This window comes from Dendrobates tinctorius, unplaced genomic scaffold (genome assembly GCF_039654945.1).
Source record: "Dendrobates tinctorius isolate UK_male_01 unplaced genomic scaffold, ASM3965494v1 ptg000250l, whole genome shotgun sequence".
Taxonomy (NCBI): domain Eukaryota; kingdom Metazoa; phylum Chordata; class Amphibia; order Anura; family Dendrobatidae; genus Dendrobates; species Dendrobates tinctorius.
In genome coordinates, this window is record NW_027361917.1 from 47972879 (window position 1) to 47987884 (window position 15006).

The 15006-nt window shown below is 41.0% G+C and overlaps 1 protein-coding gene across 1 annotated transcript in view; it reads left to right on the forward strand.

Moving 5' to 3' along the window:
* Positions 1 to 15006, forward strand: part of RAB32 (RAB32, member RAS oncogene family) — a 71803-nt gene that overhangs the window by 50703 nt on the left and 6094 nt on the right. The window contains exon 2 of the mRNA XM_073557675.1: positions 14331 to 14611. Coding sequence (XP_073413776.1) covers positions 14331 to 14611 — 281 coding nt within the window. The remainder of the gene's footprint in view (positions 1 to 14330; positions 14612 to 15006) is intronic.

A 15006-nucleotide genomic window follows, 5' to 3' on the forward strand; every position in this document is an offset into this window, starting at 1 on the left:
AGGCAGAGGTAGCAGTCCTGCTGCTGGGTGGCTGCCCTCCTACGGCCCCTCCCTGTCTCCTGGTGTTCTAAACTGTCTCCTGGTAGCGCCTCTAGCCTCTGATCACTACGCTGACAGACACAGCAAACCTTCTTGCCTTAGCTCGCATTGATGTGCCATCCTGGATGAGCTGCACTACCTTGAATTGATTGTCAATTAGTGTTGCTTCCTACGTGGACAGTTTGATTTCACAGAAGTTTGATTTACTTGGAGTTAGTCTGTTTAAGTGTTCCCTTTATTTTTTTTTTAGCAGTGTATTTTAGTAAAAAATTATAAATTTTATATATTTTTAACAAAAGTGAAGCTGAATTTGTATCAAGCAGGGGCCAATGTACCAAATCAATTTTCAATTCCTTTTGTAGCAGATTGTTAAATTAAAACTTAACCTTTATTCTAAATGTTAAAAACCTTATAACGTGCCAAAAAGTGCTCGTGCAAAATGTGCAAATAAAATGGCAACCTGTGCTATACCGCCTCTTAACTTTGAAGGACCAATAATTCATATAAATACATTTTCAATAGCTGTTATATAGCATAACTTGATAGCCACACCTATGTATATTGCAGATACCTTATAACAACTTAATATCCAAAGAAAAATGCATTCACAAATATGTCCAAACTGGCCCCGCATACATCCACTTATAAATCATATTATGATGCATGTCCTTCGTGTTCTTTGGCGGGATGATCTATTGTCTTGGTGCAAAATCTAAAAACATTTGAAATAACCGTCTCATCATTATTGCAATGATCACCCCACCTATGGAGTCCAATAGATACAAACAATTGGCTTATCCACCAAAATCTACATATATATTGCTCTCATTGTATCATTATACTCATCTGAGGTATCGTGATTCTGTACACCGATGCCTGCAGCCACACTCTCATATGGGGTCCCAGCCTCATCATGTCATGGCGCCCCTGCCTTACTGAGTGTCCTCTATCCCAGATTGTCTCCCAACGCATTACATCTTTGATTCATCAGGGGAGTTGTGACATCTTTCATGTGGTATGAGACCTGTGGCCAAACATTTTTGTATCCCTGAACACTGAATCATGGACATGAAATTGCTAGTATTAATAGGTAACTTCAAATCTCAGACAGACAAACATTTGGGAGTACAAACTTAAGACAACCTTTGAGACAGAGCAGGAATGAATGTGTTTCACTGATTTATGGCTTTCTACAGCAATATGAGGAGAACTTGAGTCGTAATTAGGGATGGGCGAATCTACTCGTTGGGACTCGTTACTCTGCGAGTAGTAGGGGACTTGCAGGAGTCGGTACTCTGTGAGTTTCCAAGCGATTACTCGCACAGTAACGAGTCCAATGCAAATGCTAGCGTTTTCCAAGCGATCTGTAGCATCGCTTGGAGAACTGATTGACAGGTTGGTCACACTCGTCAAACATAGTGTTTGACAAGTGTGACCAACTTTTTACTACTGAGGCCGCCTATGCGGCATCAGTAGTAAAAGATAAAATGTAAAAAAAAATAAAAAATCTTGTTATTCTTACCCTCCGACGTCCCGCGCAGCCTTCCCGCCTCTCCACGCATCCGTTCCCAGTAATCCTTTGCGAAAATGCCCGCGATGACGTCCGTTCTCGCGGGATCGCGATGTCTCACGGTAATTCGCGATGACCGCGAGAACGGACGCCATCGCGGGCATTTTCGCAAAGGACTACTGGGAACGGATGCGTGGAGAGGCGGGAAGGCTGCGCGGGACGTCGGAGGGTGAGAGTAACAATATTTTTTATTTTTAAATTCTATTTTTTACAGGGATATGGTGCCCAAAGCCCGGAGGACAGTCTCCTCTCCTCCGGACCGTGGGTACCATCCGCAATTGTTCTGCTTACTTTCCGCATGGTGGGCACAGCCACATGCGGGAAGTAAGCGGAACAAAAAAAATGGCAGCACAGGAATCACTGCAATACTCGCATCCCCATTCATTAACATTGGACTCGCTAGACTCGCAACGAGTAGCGAGTTTCTGAGTCGGACTCGTTAGAGTCTAGCGATTCTGAGTATTTCAGGATTCGCCCATCCCTAGTCGTAATGTATCTCAAAATATAAATATTTTATTAAAGGTATCCAAGAAGTATCATTTCTCCTTGCGGAGAATGACATGCTAAGCATGTCGAGGTGAGGAGACTTAAAGCCGCAATGCTCCTCTGGGAAATATGCTAATTATGCAAATTGTCTCTTCAGAGAGGAAGATTCTGGCTTGGCTTTTATCCTAAGTCATGTAGCTACGCTCGTTAAAGGGTCAGCATTGACTTTTAGGATTGCTACCTCCAATAGGTGGCACTAGATTTATTAAAGGTAGATATTTACCACATAGACTAAAGACAAATACAATAAAATACTGTGATCCCAAAAAATGGAGTAACGGTCACAGGGTGGGTCAGAACAACTTATTATGCGAAAGAGTTACATATACAGTACAGACCAAGTTTGGACACACCTCATTCAAAGAGTTTTCTTTATTTTCATGACTATGAAAATTGTAGATTCACTCTGAAGGCATCAAAACTATGAATTAACACGTGGAATTATATAATTAACAAAAATGTGTGAAGCAACTGAAAATATGTCTTATATTCCAGGTTCTTCTTTGCACACTCTTGGCATTCTCTTGATGAGCTTCAAGAGGTAGTCACTGGAAGTGGTCTTCCAACAGTCTTGAAGGAGTTCCCAGAGATGCTTAGCACTTGTTGGCCCTTTTGCCTTCACTCTGTGGTCCAGCTCACCCCAAACCATCTCAATTGGGTTCAGTCTATTCTAACAGTCTATTCAGTAGGACTATCAGCTGTGTATCCACCAGACTTCTGCACAACACAACTGATGGTCCCAACCCCATTTATAAGGCAAGAAATCCCACTTATTAAACATGACAGGACACACCTGTGAAGTGAAAACCATTTCTGGTGACTACCTCTTGAAGCTCATCAAGAGAATGCCAAGAGTGTGCAAAGCCGTAATCAAAGCAAAAGGTGGCTACTTTGAAGAACCTAGAATATAAGATATATTTTCAGTTGGTTCACACTTTTGTAATTATATAATTCCACATGTGTTAATTCATTGTTTTAATGCCTTCAGAGTGAATCTACAATTCTCATAGTCATGAAAATAAAGAAAACTCTTTGAATGAGGTGTGTCCAAACTTTTGGTCTGTACTGTACATGTGGAAAGCAATGCATATAAACAATCAGTCACATTACGACTCAAGTTCTCATATTTAATTGATCTTTGTATTTTTTGATATTTTTGATTGTGTGTATATATACTGGTGACCTATATAATCAGCATTTAGGTAATGGTCTCCTGAGACAATTTGGGGGCATCACAACCATGGACCAGACCTCAATCACAGGACAAGTAAACTTTTGCGCTCCTTATCTATGAAGTGTTCCAATATTTATGCCACAACTGCTTCTTCTCTCATTCTGATAGGACAAGTGACATGAAGCTGATCTATCTACTGCATTATTCCTGTGTCCTGTTGTGTAGAAAAGTCACTATTCAGTTTTTGTCATTGTATGCCTGATAAAGAGACCTTTGTAGTCTCGAAAGCTTGCAGTTTGTTAGCTTTTAATGGCTAACTGAAGAATTGGTATCGTCCACTGAGGACTCTCATATTTTAATAATTTTTTTTTTTAATTGCATTAAACTGTGTTCCAAATTATTATGCATAAAGAGTTTAGGAGTGATAAGGTTAGAATTTTTTTGTTTGGCATTTAAACTCATTGATGGTGATGTGTGTCAGGGCTCTTTATATCACTGAAAGCAATTGCAGATACCTGTGCAAATTAGTTTGTCAGGTGTGTCCAAATAAAGGCAAGACTACTTAAGAAGGCTGTTCCACATTATTAAGCAGCCTACATTTTTTGCCAAAATCGGAAAGAAAAATGATGTGTCGGCTGCTGAGAAGCAACAAATTGTGGAGTATTTAGGTCAAGGCATGACTACAATCAACATTGGCAAGACACTTCATCGTGACCAGCACGTGTGCGTGCTGATAAGGAAAAATTGAGGACTTTTTCCAACAGGCAATTGCGTCAGGTTAAAAGGGCAGCTGCAAAAATGCCTTGTCATAGCAGCAGACAAGTTTTTGAAGCTGCTGGTGCCTCCAACGTCCCCCGAACAACAAGATGCAGGGTCCATCAGAGATTTGCAGCTGTGCGTAAGCCATTCTGTCGACCACCTCTATCCACTGCACACAAGCAGAAACGGCTCCAGTGGGCCAAACGATACATGAAGACTGACTTCCAAACTGTTTTATTCACCGATGAGTGCCGTGCAACGCTCGATGGTCCAGATCGATGGAGTGAAGGATGGCTGGTTGATGGACACCCCATGAAAACACGGCTAAGGCGCCAACAAGAAGGAGGTGGAGTAATGTTTTGGGCTGGAATCCTGGGGAGAGAGATTGTCGGCCCCTTTAGGATCCCTGAAGGGGTAAAGATGAACTCCATAATCTATGTAGAGTTTCTAAAACAGCACTTCCTGCCATGGTTCAAGAGTAAGAACCGTGCTTTCCGCAGCAAGATCATTTTCATGCATGATAATGCACCGTCTCATGCTGCAAATAACATATCTGCGTCTCTGGCTGCTATGGGCATAAAAGAGGACAAACTTATGGTGTGGCCACCATCTTCCCCTGACCTCAACCCCATTGAGAACCTCTGGAGCATCATCAAAAGGAGTGTCTATGATGGCGGGAGGCAGTTCACATCTAAGCAACAGCTCTGGGAGGGTATTCTGTCCACATGCAAAACAATTGAAGCACAAACCATCCAAAAACTGACAAATTCAATGGACGAGAGAGTTCAGAAGCTTCTTTCGAACAAGGGGTCCTATGTGCAAATGTAACATCACCTAGAATAAAGTTTTGACTTGAAAACTGTTTGACTTCATTTTGTAATAAGCTGATAATGCTTATAATTTCACAATTGACCATTTTTTTGTTCAAAATAAAAAGGTTGAAAACTCTGCTGTGCATAATAATTTGGAACATGCATTTTGAGTTTCTTATTTTTAAAAATATACTGTTTTCATAGGCAGTTTGTTCAAAAACATTGCAATTATACTAGAATATTAGATGACTGGAAAATAACAATGACTGCAATTCATATAGGTAATTTAGAGAAGATATGAGGAAATATTTTGTTTGCATAATAATTTGGAACATAGTGTATATCTTGGCCTTGCATAATCTCATATTTCTAACTGTAAAGCACCATGCTCACTGCACCTAATGTAGGCAAGCATTCCCAAAATAAACATTATCCTTGATTAGTGCATGACCCCTCTTAACCATTGAGGTCCACAGATGTAAGTTATGCACTAAATGGATTAACATGCATTCCATGACTTTAGAGTCGTGCTCAGAATAGCAAAGATTTTTTAAATATTTCTCTAGTGAATTAATGAAGCAAAGATGTTGAATGTTATAAAAGTTGCTGGGCTTCTTTGTGTAATACTCGACCATTATAGTTTTGCCATGTGTGCCAATATCACATACTTTCTACCTTGAAGAAATTTATAAAATGTATCTAAGAAACGGTCAAGGACAAAAAATACAAAAAGATTTTTAAGAAAAAAAAGTTTATATTCTTATGCTATCATCTCTGCTACTCCGGTGGGCCCCACTGGTTTCTCTTAGCCTACAGTGATGACATGGACGATGTGCCATGTATATTGAATGCTGCTCCCACTTGTGCATGTGTTCTGTCCATTCATGTGCAGCAAGACATTTAAGTGCTGTTCCAGCTATGGCCATTAGATGTCATAGTTGCACTTCTCTTTCCTATTCATGTGTTTGGCATCTTCTGTCCCTCTAATGGTTAATCTGCTCAGAACCGCCCCTTCAGCTTCCAGAGCTGAAGCATGTAGCCATTTTCCCTCAGATCCCTGAGCTGCTCACATGTGTCCAGCTACCTGCAAAATCACTACTTATATCAAGTGGATTCTGTTGAGGGTTTAATGCATTTATGTAATATGTGCTATGCATCTCTGTTAGCTGGCCATAGTGCAACCCCCCCATGATATTTGCAATGCATTTCAGCTTGTAATGCTCTTGCTCTGCATGTAGTTATATGCATTTTCTGTTCAGTTAGCACAATGCTAGCAGCCTAAGTTTGTTCCACTGCATTGTATGTTGTATTGCTCATCCTCTGTATAACAGCACTCTGTATCATTGCTTTACTGTTATGATAGCACCTTGTGTTATTGATCTGCAAGTACTGACATACTGCATTGTCTGTTTACTGATAGTTTTTACCCGAAATCATCCACAACTTTGTACAACAATCTGATTCATCTACAATTGTTTTCAACAACCTCTGAGATCATCTACTACTGTGTTCTACTATACCATCTGTTACCATCTCCCATTGTTGTCCATACCATCCCAATAAACATAGACTTAAGCACCCATACAGTCTTGTTACTGGGAGTGGATGAAGGGTTTATCTGTATGCTCGAATCCACACAGCGTCATATGTGGCAGAAGGCAGAACAGCATGTACAACACACCTCTACAGAACAAATGAAACACTGCCAGGGACTGCTAGGGCAGCACTGCTGGAATGACGAAGCCGTTTTTAAAGGGTAATATATGCATAGTATTAGGGAAACTTGCCGATTGCTGAGGATTTGATTTCTATGATCCTTAGTGATCCCAGATCTGGGATTTGGATCCCTAAGAATAGCGCTCCGTAACCTCGTCTTGAATGGAGAAGAGGTGCCCATACTTCGTCTCCGCTCCATAAATTTCACATGGGGCTGCCAAAAAGAGTGCTGCAGTTGGCAGTCCAATGAGTGGAGTAGAGGCTGAGCAAGCACACCTAATCTCCGTTCAGTATAGTGCTGCAGCGGCCCAATCTTGGGGGGGGGGGGGGGGGGTTGGATTCCAAAGCCCAAATCTGGATCCTTGGGGTTCCAGATGTCAGACTTCTAGCTATAAAGTTATTGCCTGCAGATGGGTTATACCTTTTTATTTTATCTCTCATCTCCACTCTCCATTCTCTGCCCTCATCTAGTTAAGGCTACTAGAGGGTTGTTTCAACGACTGACTAGTGTGGCTTCTTTTTCATTGGCAAGCAGGGCTTACCTCTTTAAACTTCTGAAAAAGCCATGCCCACCACCCCTCTTCCCTCTTTAAACCACTTTAAAGCATTTCAGCGTAAAGTGAAATATTGTGATCATTTTGTATATTCTGTGATGAAGATTTCACAAGTGCAGTCATATAATCCCTTTAAAAATATGAAACTTTAATAAATTGAGGTAAAAAACACCCCCCTAGTGCAATAACACAATTAACAAACTCTATACAATAATAACCTACGATAGCCCTACACTAGCCTGCTATCCCTTCCTGACAGTGGAATAAAAAGCATGACGGACATTTGGAGGAAATTTCCTTCTCTATTATTGAATTGGTTAAACCCAAACTAAGGGGAGGAGATTTTGATAAGGCAATTCTAAAGCCCCCGTTACACATAGCGATATCGCTAGCAATATCCCTGTAAAGTCACCGATTTTGTGACGTAGCAGCGATATCGCTATGTCTTATACTTGCCTCCGACCGGCTCCCCCGCTGCTCATCGCTGGTCGCGAGAGAACGTCCTGGACCAGTTCTCGTCAGGCGCTTCCTACTGGGCTTCCTGTGGCACCGACTAGCGACGTGTGGACGCGGGCGGGAGGACGTCAGGATCGCCTAGTGTGACAGGTAAGTAGCGACCCCCGACCCCTGCTATGTCGCTGGTGAGATCTGCCTGTGTGGCAGCTAAATAGCGACCACTTAGCGATGCACCAGCGATCCATATCGTCGGGATCGCTGGTGCATCGCTAAGTTTAACGGTACCCTAAAACGTGAGGCTGAGTGGATATTTAGAATGCAATCTGTATCACCACAGGGGCTAAATGAATCCCTTACTTATGCCTGCATTGTTTAGTACAGTTGTTCTGATTTTCCCTTTTTTACATCTTGTTGTCTAGACTGTCTTACTTCTTCTTCTACTCCAAGTGTTGATGGGGGATCCTTTACTAGACCCCATTCTTTAATCTTAATATTATGTTAAGTACCTATTATGGCCAATTAATCTAGGTATCTTCTATTTCTCATATCGTCTATATGATTTGGATGCCACTAAAACACGCTAATAATAACTCCTTAGGCTATTTTAACTACAACAACGGGGGACAATGGCTAAATCATTCCGCACTATTAACATCATGTGCGGTTTTGTCCTATGTAATGAGATGTGGACACACCTATGTATGCAGTTCACATTATGCAGCTAGATAGTGCGTTCTAAGGCTGTTTTGGAATGTTCGTATATGCGCAAAGTAAGGGTTGAAAACGCGCCTTATTGGAGTGCAGTAAAATATTGCAGTATGTGGACATGTCCATATATGTGGTCCGCATTGGCATGCAGCTACATAGTGCAGTATAAGACTGACCCTGAAATATCTATACAAGTGGAAAGAAAGGGTTAAAAGCGCTCCTTATTGGAGCGCAGTGAAGTATTGCGTTATATCTAACCTCCGTTGCGCATGTCCAATAACATGCCGTCTCCTAGCATACAGAAAGTGGCTTGCATTCCACACTGGAGCGCACGCCTGCACTCATCAAGTATGAGACGCCTGTCTGCGCATGCCCAGAGGAGCGCCACAGGACACTGGGTGCGCACCATGTTAGAACGCTCAGCTTGTATTTCAATCATCTGGAGCGCACGGCTATAACTGTTTAGACATGTTATATTTTATGAACGTTTAGCATCACAGTGAATTGATTTTGAAACACTCAGCGTGTATTTCAGGTATTTATTTCATTCTATGTCTCCTGCTTTTTGCATAATATCATTCTATCCCCTTTTTGAATCATACCGCTGGAAATAGGGTTTGATGTGTGGGGGTTTTTTGTTTTTTTTTCCTTAGAGTATCCTTAATGAATTTGCTCAATCTATGACCTAGTGTGACCTGGAAAATGTGGGTGTGTCTGTCTTGGCGGGACATGATTGGTCCTTGGACTCCATTTTAGGATATATAAACTGGCATTTGGACAGGTTTGCCTCTCTATCTGGACACCTCACATCCATGAATTGGCTGGTTCCTTATTGTGCCTCCTGATGAACCATGTGGATGGGGAAACACATTGAGGCTGGAAGCTAAGTTTGGGTTAACCCCCAGCTGTCTCTATAATTTTTTTTTTTTTTTTTTTTTTTTTTTTTTTTGGCAATAGGTATCATCCATTGCCTTCTATGGGAACCAATATGGATATAATTCTGATGTTCCTTTATTGAACCACGCTATTTTTTTCATCTTGTCTGATTTTACTGCAGAGAGTTTTTTTGGCTTTATTTGATAATGCATATGGAATCTATGCTTTCTGTAGTCTATTAATACCCAAAAGGACAAGATTGCCACTATCTACTGGTAGCTTATGGAATCTATATTTTCTGTGGTCTATTAATACCCAAAAAGACAAGACTTGCTACTATCTATTGGTTATACAAGAGGTTTTTCTGTTTACATGTAATAGCCTGTCTTATATATTGTACATTAATAGCCTGTGTATTATATTAAGCACTATCTTTCATCTCTTTTATTTGCTTATTGTTTTCCCACCAGTAGTTTATAAGGGTCATTTAGGGCGAGTCTGGGACAGCCGCCGCGGAGTGGGGGCGCCAAATCATATCTTTTAGGGTGCCATCCTCCACTGTCAGGAAGGGATAGCAGGCTAGTGTAGGGCTATCGTAGGTTATTATTGTATAGAGTTTGTTAATTGTGTTATTGCACTAGGGGGGTGTTTTTTACCTCAATTTATTAAAGTTTCATATTTTTAAAGGGATTATATGATTGCACTTTTGATATTTCTTCCCTGGTCCTGTGGACACTTTTTTGATGAAGATTTCACAACACTGAATTTTGTTTACTTTTGTATCAGTTCTAGAAAATGTGGAATTCAAGTACACAAAGGTGGAAATTAAATCTGTTGGCAGAAGCCAATTGTCATTGTGTCCCCTGTTATGCTGGCATACACTGGCGCACCTTTTATGTATGGAATACCGGTCGGCTGTTATATTGTGTGTTGTGGTTTTATTTGTGGCAGCCTACCAGTGATGGATGGCTATAGAATAGCATACATTTAAAGGGAACCTGTCACGTCATTTTTAGCAACTAAACTGTCCCCATTGTGTTAGTGATGCAATGTGCTTCACTAACCCGTTTTCAATCAAAATTGTGCTGCAATCCTCTCGAAAAATCACCTTGTTTAGTTATATAGTGCCTGCTCTTTCAGTCATATGGGTGGTGCTTCATTTTCTTTCAGGAATGGGCTTGTGATTTTGTCGACACCCATGCACTGTCATTTCGGGGTGCACCAATGTCACAGGAATCTGCTCCACAATCCCGTGCTTGTGTAGTGTCGAGCGGCTCCGACGCATAAGTTTTTTGCCAAAAAAGAAATGCACCATTATTCATCAGTTTTACAAATGTGAAAAATGTTAAATGGGTGAATAGAACCGAAGATGTATGTGTTTTAAATGAAACTGGTGTATTTTCATCATATAGATATCTTGTGACCTCCACATGGTCATAAGGGATTTGGTCCTATGATTTTGAGGTTAGGCTTACCCATGCATGTGACCAGTTGTAGGAAAAATCTTATGAATAGTCAGTCATATCAGGACAAGTAATGTGTTTGCACTTTCAAAAAAGATCTCTGGATGTTTGACCAACCAAATACTCCAAATCGGAATTCTTCAAGGTGAAAACCTGATACTCAAGACATAGAAATTTACTACAATATCTACATATCAATCTTGATAAGACTTCATACTCTTTGCACTCAAACCAAATTTTATTCGGAGTCCCTGCTCATCTGCAGTTTCTTTTTTTTTTTTTTTTTTCTTTTGCTCAGATTGGGCTGAGAAAAAACAAATTGCTCACAGTAAAATCACAGCATGACCCAACACATATATATGTGAATACTATAAATTATATATTAGTCACAGTGCTTGTGTAGCTTACTGTACATGTTTTTAATTACTAAACTAGTTTCTTAAAAAAAATGGTGTTGTGTCCCCCCAATTTTATTAACCAGCAGAGAGAAAAAGGATCGCTGCGAGCAGATGTTTATAGCCTGGGAAGGGAGTAATACCCATGGAGCTTTCCAGGCTGTTAATATCAGCTAACGGCTGTATACTTGGCCTTTAAGGGATCATGGATATTGGCCACCTCCCAGACTAAAAACATCAGCTTTCAACCGCTCTAGAAATGGCACATCCATAAGATTAATTCTGGCACTTAGCCTTGTTCTTCCTACTTGTCCCAGTGCGGTGTCAAATGGGGTGATAGTATTGTAGTTGATGTCACTTTTGTATCATCTGTCTTTTTTTGCGAGAAGATGATCCAATTGGCCCACAACGCATCTAGCTCTGCTACATCTAGATGGCAGGCTCAATTTTTGCATGATGGGACTATACAAGCCTGCCATCCAGTAAAGACACTGAGCAGCGCATGCTTGCTCAGCGCCTTGCGGTGACATGCTAAAGTTGAGCTGAGTTTATGTCCAATTAACTAATTTGACGTCATCGCTAGCGTGAGAAAGTTTGCAAGGTCGCGGTGCGGACAGATTGGTCATCTGAGTTCAGGCCCAATGGATACTGTTAATGACGTCAGCGTGAGCGCTGTTAGAACTAGTCATAAAATGGTAGCTTGCTTCCAGGAAATCAATGGGCAGAGCATGGGACTCTGCTCCCACTTCACCACTGAAATCTTTTTTAAGCCCAGAGACTGTATCTTCGCACCGCGGGGAGGGACAACCCCTCGTTCCAGCCAAGGACTGGTAGTATCACCCCACTCTCGCCGTCTGCTTCCAGCATCAGCGTCAATGCCTCCTGTGACCCAGTGCCGCCGCTCCCTCCCTTACCTGGTAAGCTACTGTAAATTTGGCCTATAAGACTGTGTCTTGTGGTCTGGTGCATCTTATAGTCCAAATACAATACTCAGCACAATTCCCATTTATACAAAACAAACTGTTCCTCGCTGCAAATTTTACATATGTGACTTGTATTAATTGTTTTGGGTTGCATACAAGTTTCTTCCCTCCCCTATATAAGGGAGGTGGCTCTGTAAAACATACTATATCTGATAGTCAACCCAATTTCAAAACACGTTTAATGAAGAAAGAGCCAAAGAACATACCTCCTTGTCTTCCCTTTGTGGCATCGCACCGAAATCACTACTTTTTTCTGTTTTGGTTTATGGCTATGTGCAAACGTATGCAGAAAATTTCTGCATAAAATCCGGAATCCTTCCCAGAAAATGCGCGGTTTCTGCGTTTTTTTTTGTTTGTTTTTTCGGTTTATTTCCGCACGTTCCAGACCCATAGAAAATAGCTAAAAATGCGGGATTTTCCGCGAATTAATGAGCATGCTGCGTTTTTACCACAAAGCGTTTTTTTCACGGTAAAAAAAAACATACATCTGCACAAAAATTGCGAAATTCATTTAAATGCATGGTAAGCTTTTAAGCATTTTTGATGCGGTTTATTCAACCGTGAAAAAATCGCTACGTGTGAACACAGCCTGAATGTTTCTTCCCACTGGCTTGAGTCAGCAGTTGGTGCAGTAGCCCTTTTCTGTACTTAAAGAATGTTGTGCCAAATCACAACCCAGGCAAGTGAGCATACACAATTTTTGGCTCTCTGTATATTGAGGGAAACACACTTTTCTCTTTTTTTTTTTTTTTTTTTTTTTTTTTTTTTTTTCTGATCCTTCTTGTATCTTTTGCTTGGATACCTCTATCTATTATGTTATGTATAGCATTAAAAAATACATGAATACAGGTGGCAGAGCTACTGCAAAGGACATCAGAGAAAGCTCTTCAGGGAAAACTCTGCCAAAAAAAGATGTGGGTATGCCAACATATAAAAGAGATTGTGTGCACATGAAACTCGCCTGCTGTGCATTTTTCCAATCCGCAGCATGAGATATATAGATATAGATATATATATATTATACAGTACAGACCAAAAGTTTGGACACACCTTCTATTCAGAGTTTTCTTTATTTTCATGACTATGAAAATTGTAGATTCACTCTGAAGGCATCAAAACTATGAATTAACATGTGGAATTATATAATTAACAAAAAAGTGTGAAACTGAAAATATGTCTTATATTCTAGGTTCTTCAAAGTAGCCACTTTTTGCATTGATTACTGCTTTGCAAACTCTTGGCATTCTCTTGATGAGCTTCAAGAGGTAGTCACCAGAAATGGTATTCCAACAGTCTTAAAGGAGTTCCCAGAGATGCTTAGCACTTGTTGGCCCATTTGCCTTCACTCTGTAGTCCAGCTCACCCCAAACCATCTCGATTGGGTTCAGGTCTGGTGACTGTGGAGGCCAGGTCATCTGGCGTAGCACCCCATCACTCTCCTTCTTGGTCAAATAGCCCTTACACAGCATGGAGGTGTGTTTGGGGTCATTGTCCAGTTGGAAAATAAATGATGGTCCAACTAAACGCAAACCGGATGGAATAGCATGCTGCTGCAAGATGCTGTGGTAGCCATGATGGTTCAGTATGCCTTCAATTTTGAATAAATCCCCAACAGTGTCACCAGCAAAGCACCCCCACACCATCACACCTCCTCCTCCATGCTTCACGGTGGGAACCAGGCATGTAGAGTCCATCCGTTCACCGTTTCTGCGTCGCACCAAGACACGATGGTTGGATCCAAAGATCTCAAATTTGGACTCATCAGACCAAAGCACAGATTTCCACTGGTCTAATGTCCATTCCTTGTGTTCTTTAGCCCAAACAAGTCTCTTCTGCTTGTTGCTGTCCTTAGCAGTGGTTTCCTAGCAGCTATTTTACCATGAAGGCCTGCTGCACAAAGTCTCCTCTTAACAGTTGTAGAGATGTGTCTGCTGCTAGAACTCTGTTTTGGGTCACTTGTGGCTTACATATTAAGATCGTATCAGCTGGTGATGTAAAGCTGAAAGAAAGTGGGTGTATTTTAACAAAGAAATTTAGAGTGTGCACTGTTACCTTCCCTAATTTGACCGATACGATCTCAGGATATCACTAGCGGGTCACAAATGGAAAAGCAGTTCTCTGGTGGAAATGTATTTACCTTGCTAAATACTGTCTACGTTTCTCTCCACTTTAGTTCTAGCAGCATTTTGCGAGATCACACTGAATTAAAAGAACATTGTACAACTTGGTACTAATACAATTTGTTTTCCTAATTTGTTGTAGTTTTTTTTTCCTCCTAGGACAAGAAAGGTTTGGAAACATGACCAGAGTGTACTACAAGGAAGCAGTGGGTGCCTTTGTAGTTTTTGATGTAACCAGGGGTTCCACCTTTGAAGCCATCACAAAGTGGAAATCTGACCTGGATAACAAAGTTCACCTTCCGAATGGTGGTCCCATACCGGCTATTCTTCTTGCAAATAAATGTGATCAAAAAAGGGAGAACAGCACACAGAGTCCCTCTCAGATGGACCACTTCTGTAAAGAAAATGGTTTTGTTGCATGGTATGAAACCTCTGCAAAGGTAACTACGTTTAACAAATTCCCTCAAGTAAAAGTTTCTTCCAAAGAAAGACACCAGGAGGTTTTTAAATGAACACCAGGGGCTGATTTTTTTCAGTAAATTAACAATAACCTCTTCATTGTACTTGAGGGCAATAAACTTACATCATGAAGCAACAGTTTGATAAACCCTCCTGATAGAATCATAGAATCGTAGAGTTGGAAGGGACCTCCTGGGCCATCTGGTCCAACCCCCTGCTCAAAGCAGGATTCGCTAAATCATCCCAGTCAGATGTCTGTCCAGCCTCTGTTTGAAGACTTCCATTGAAGGAGAACTCACCACTTCTCGTGGCAGCCTGTTCCACTCATTGATCACTCTAACTGTCAAAAAGTTTTTTCTAATATCTAATCTGTGTC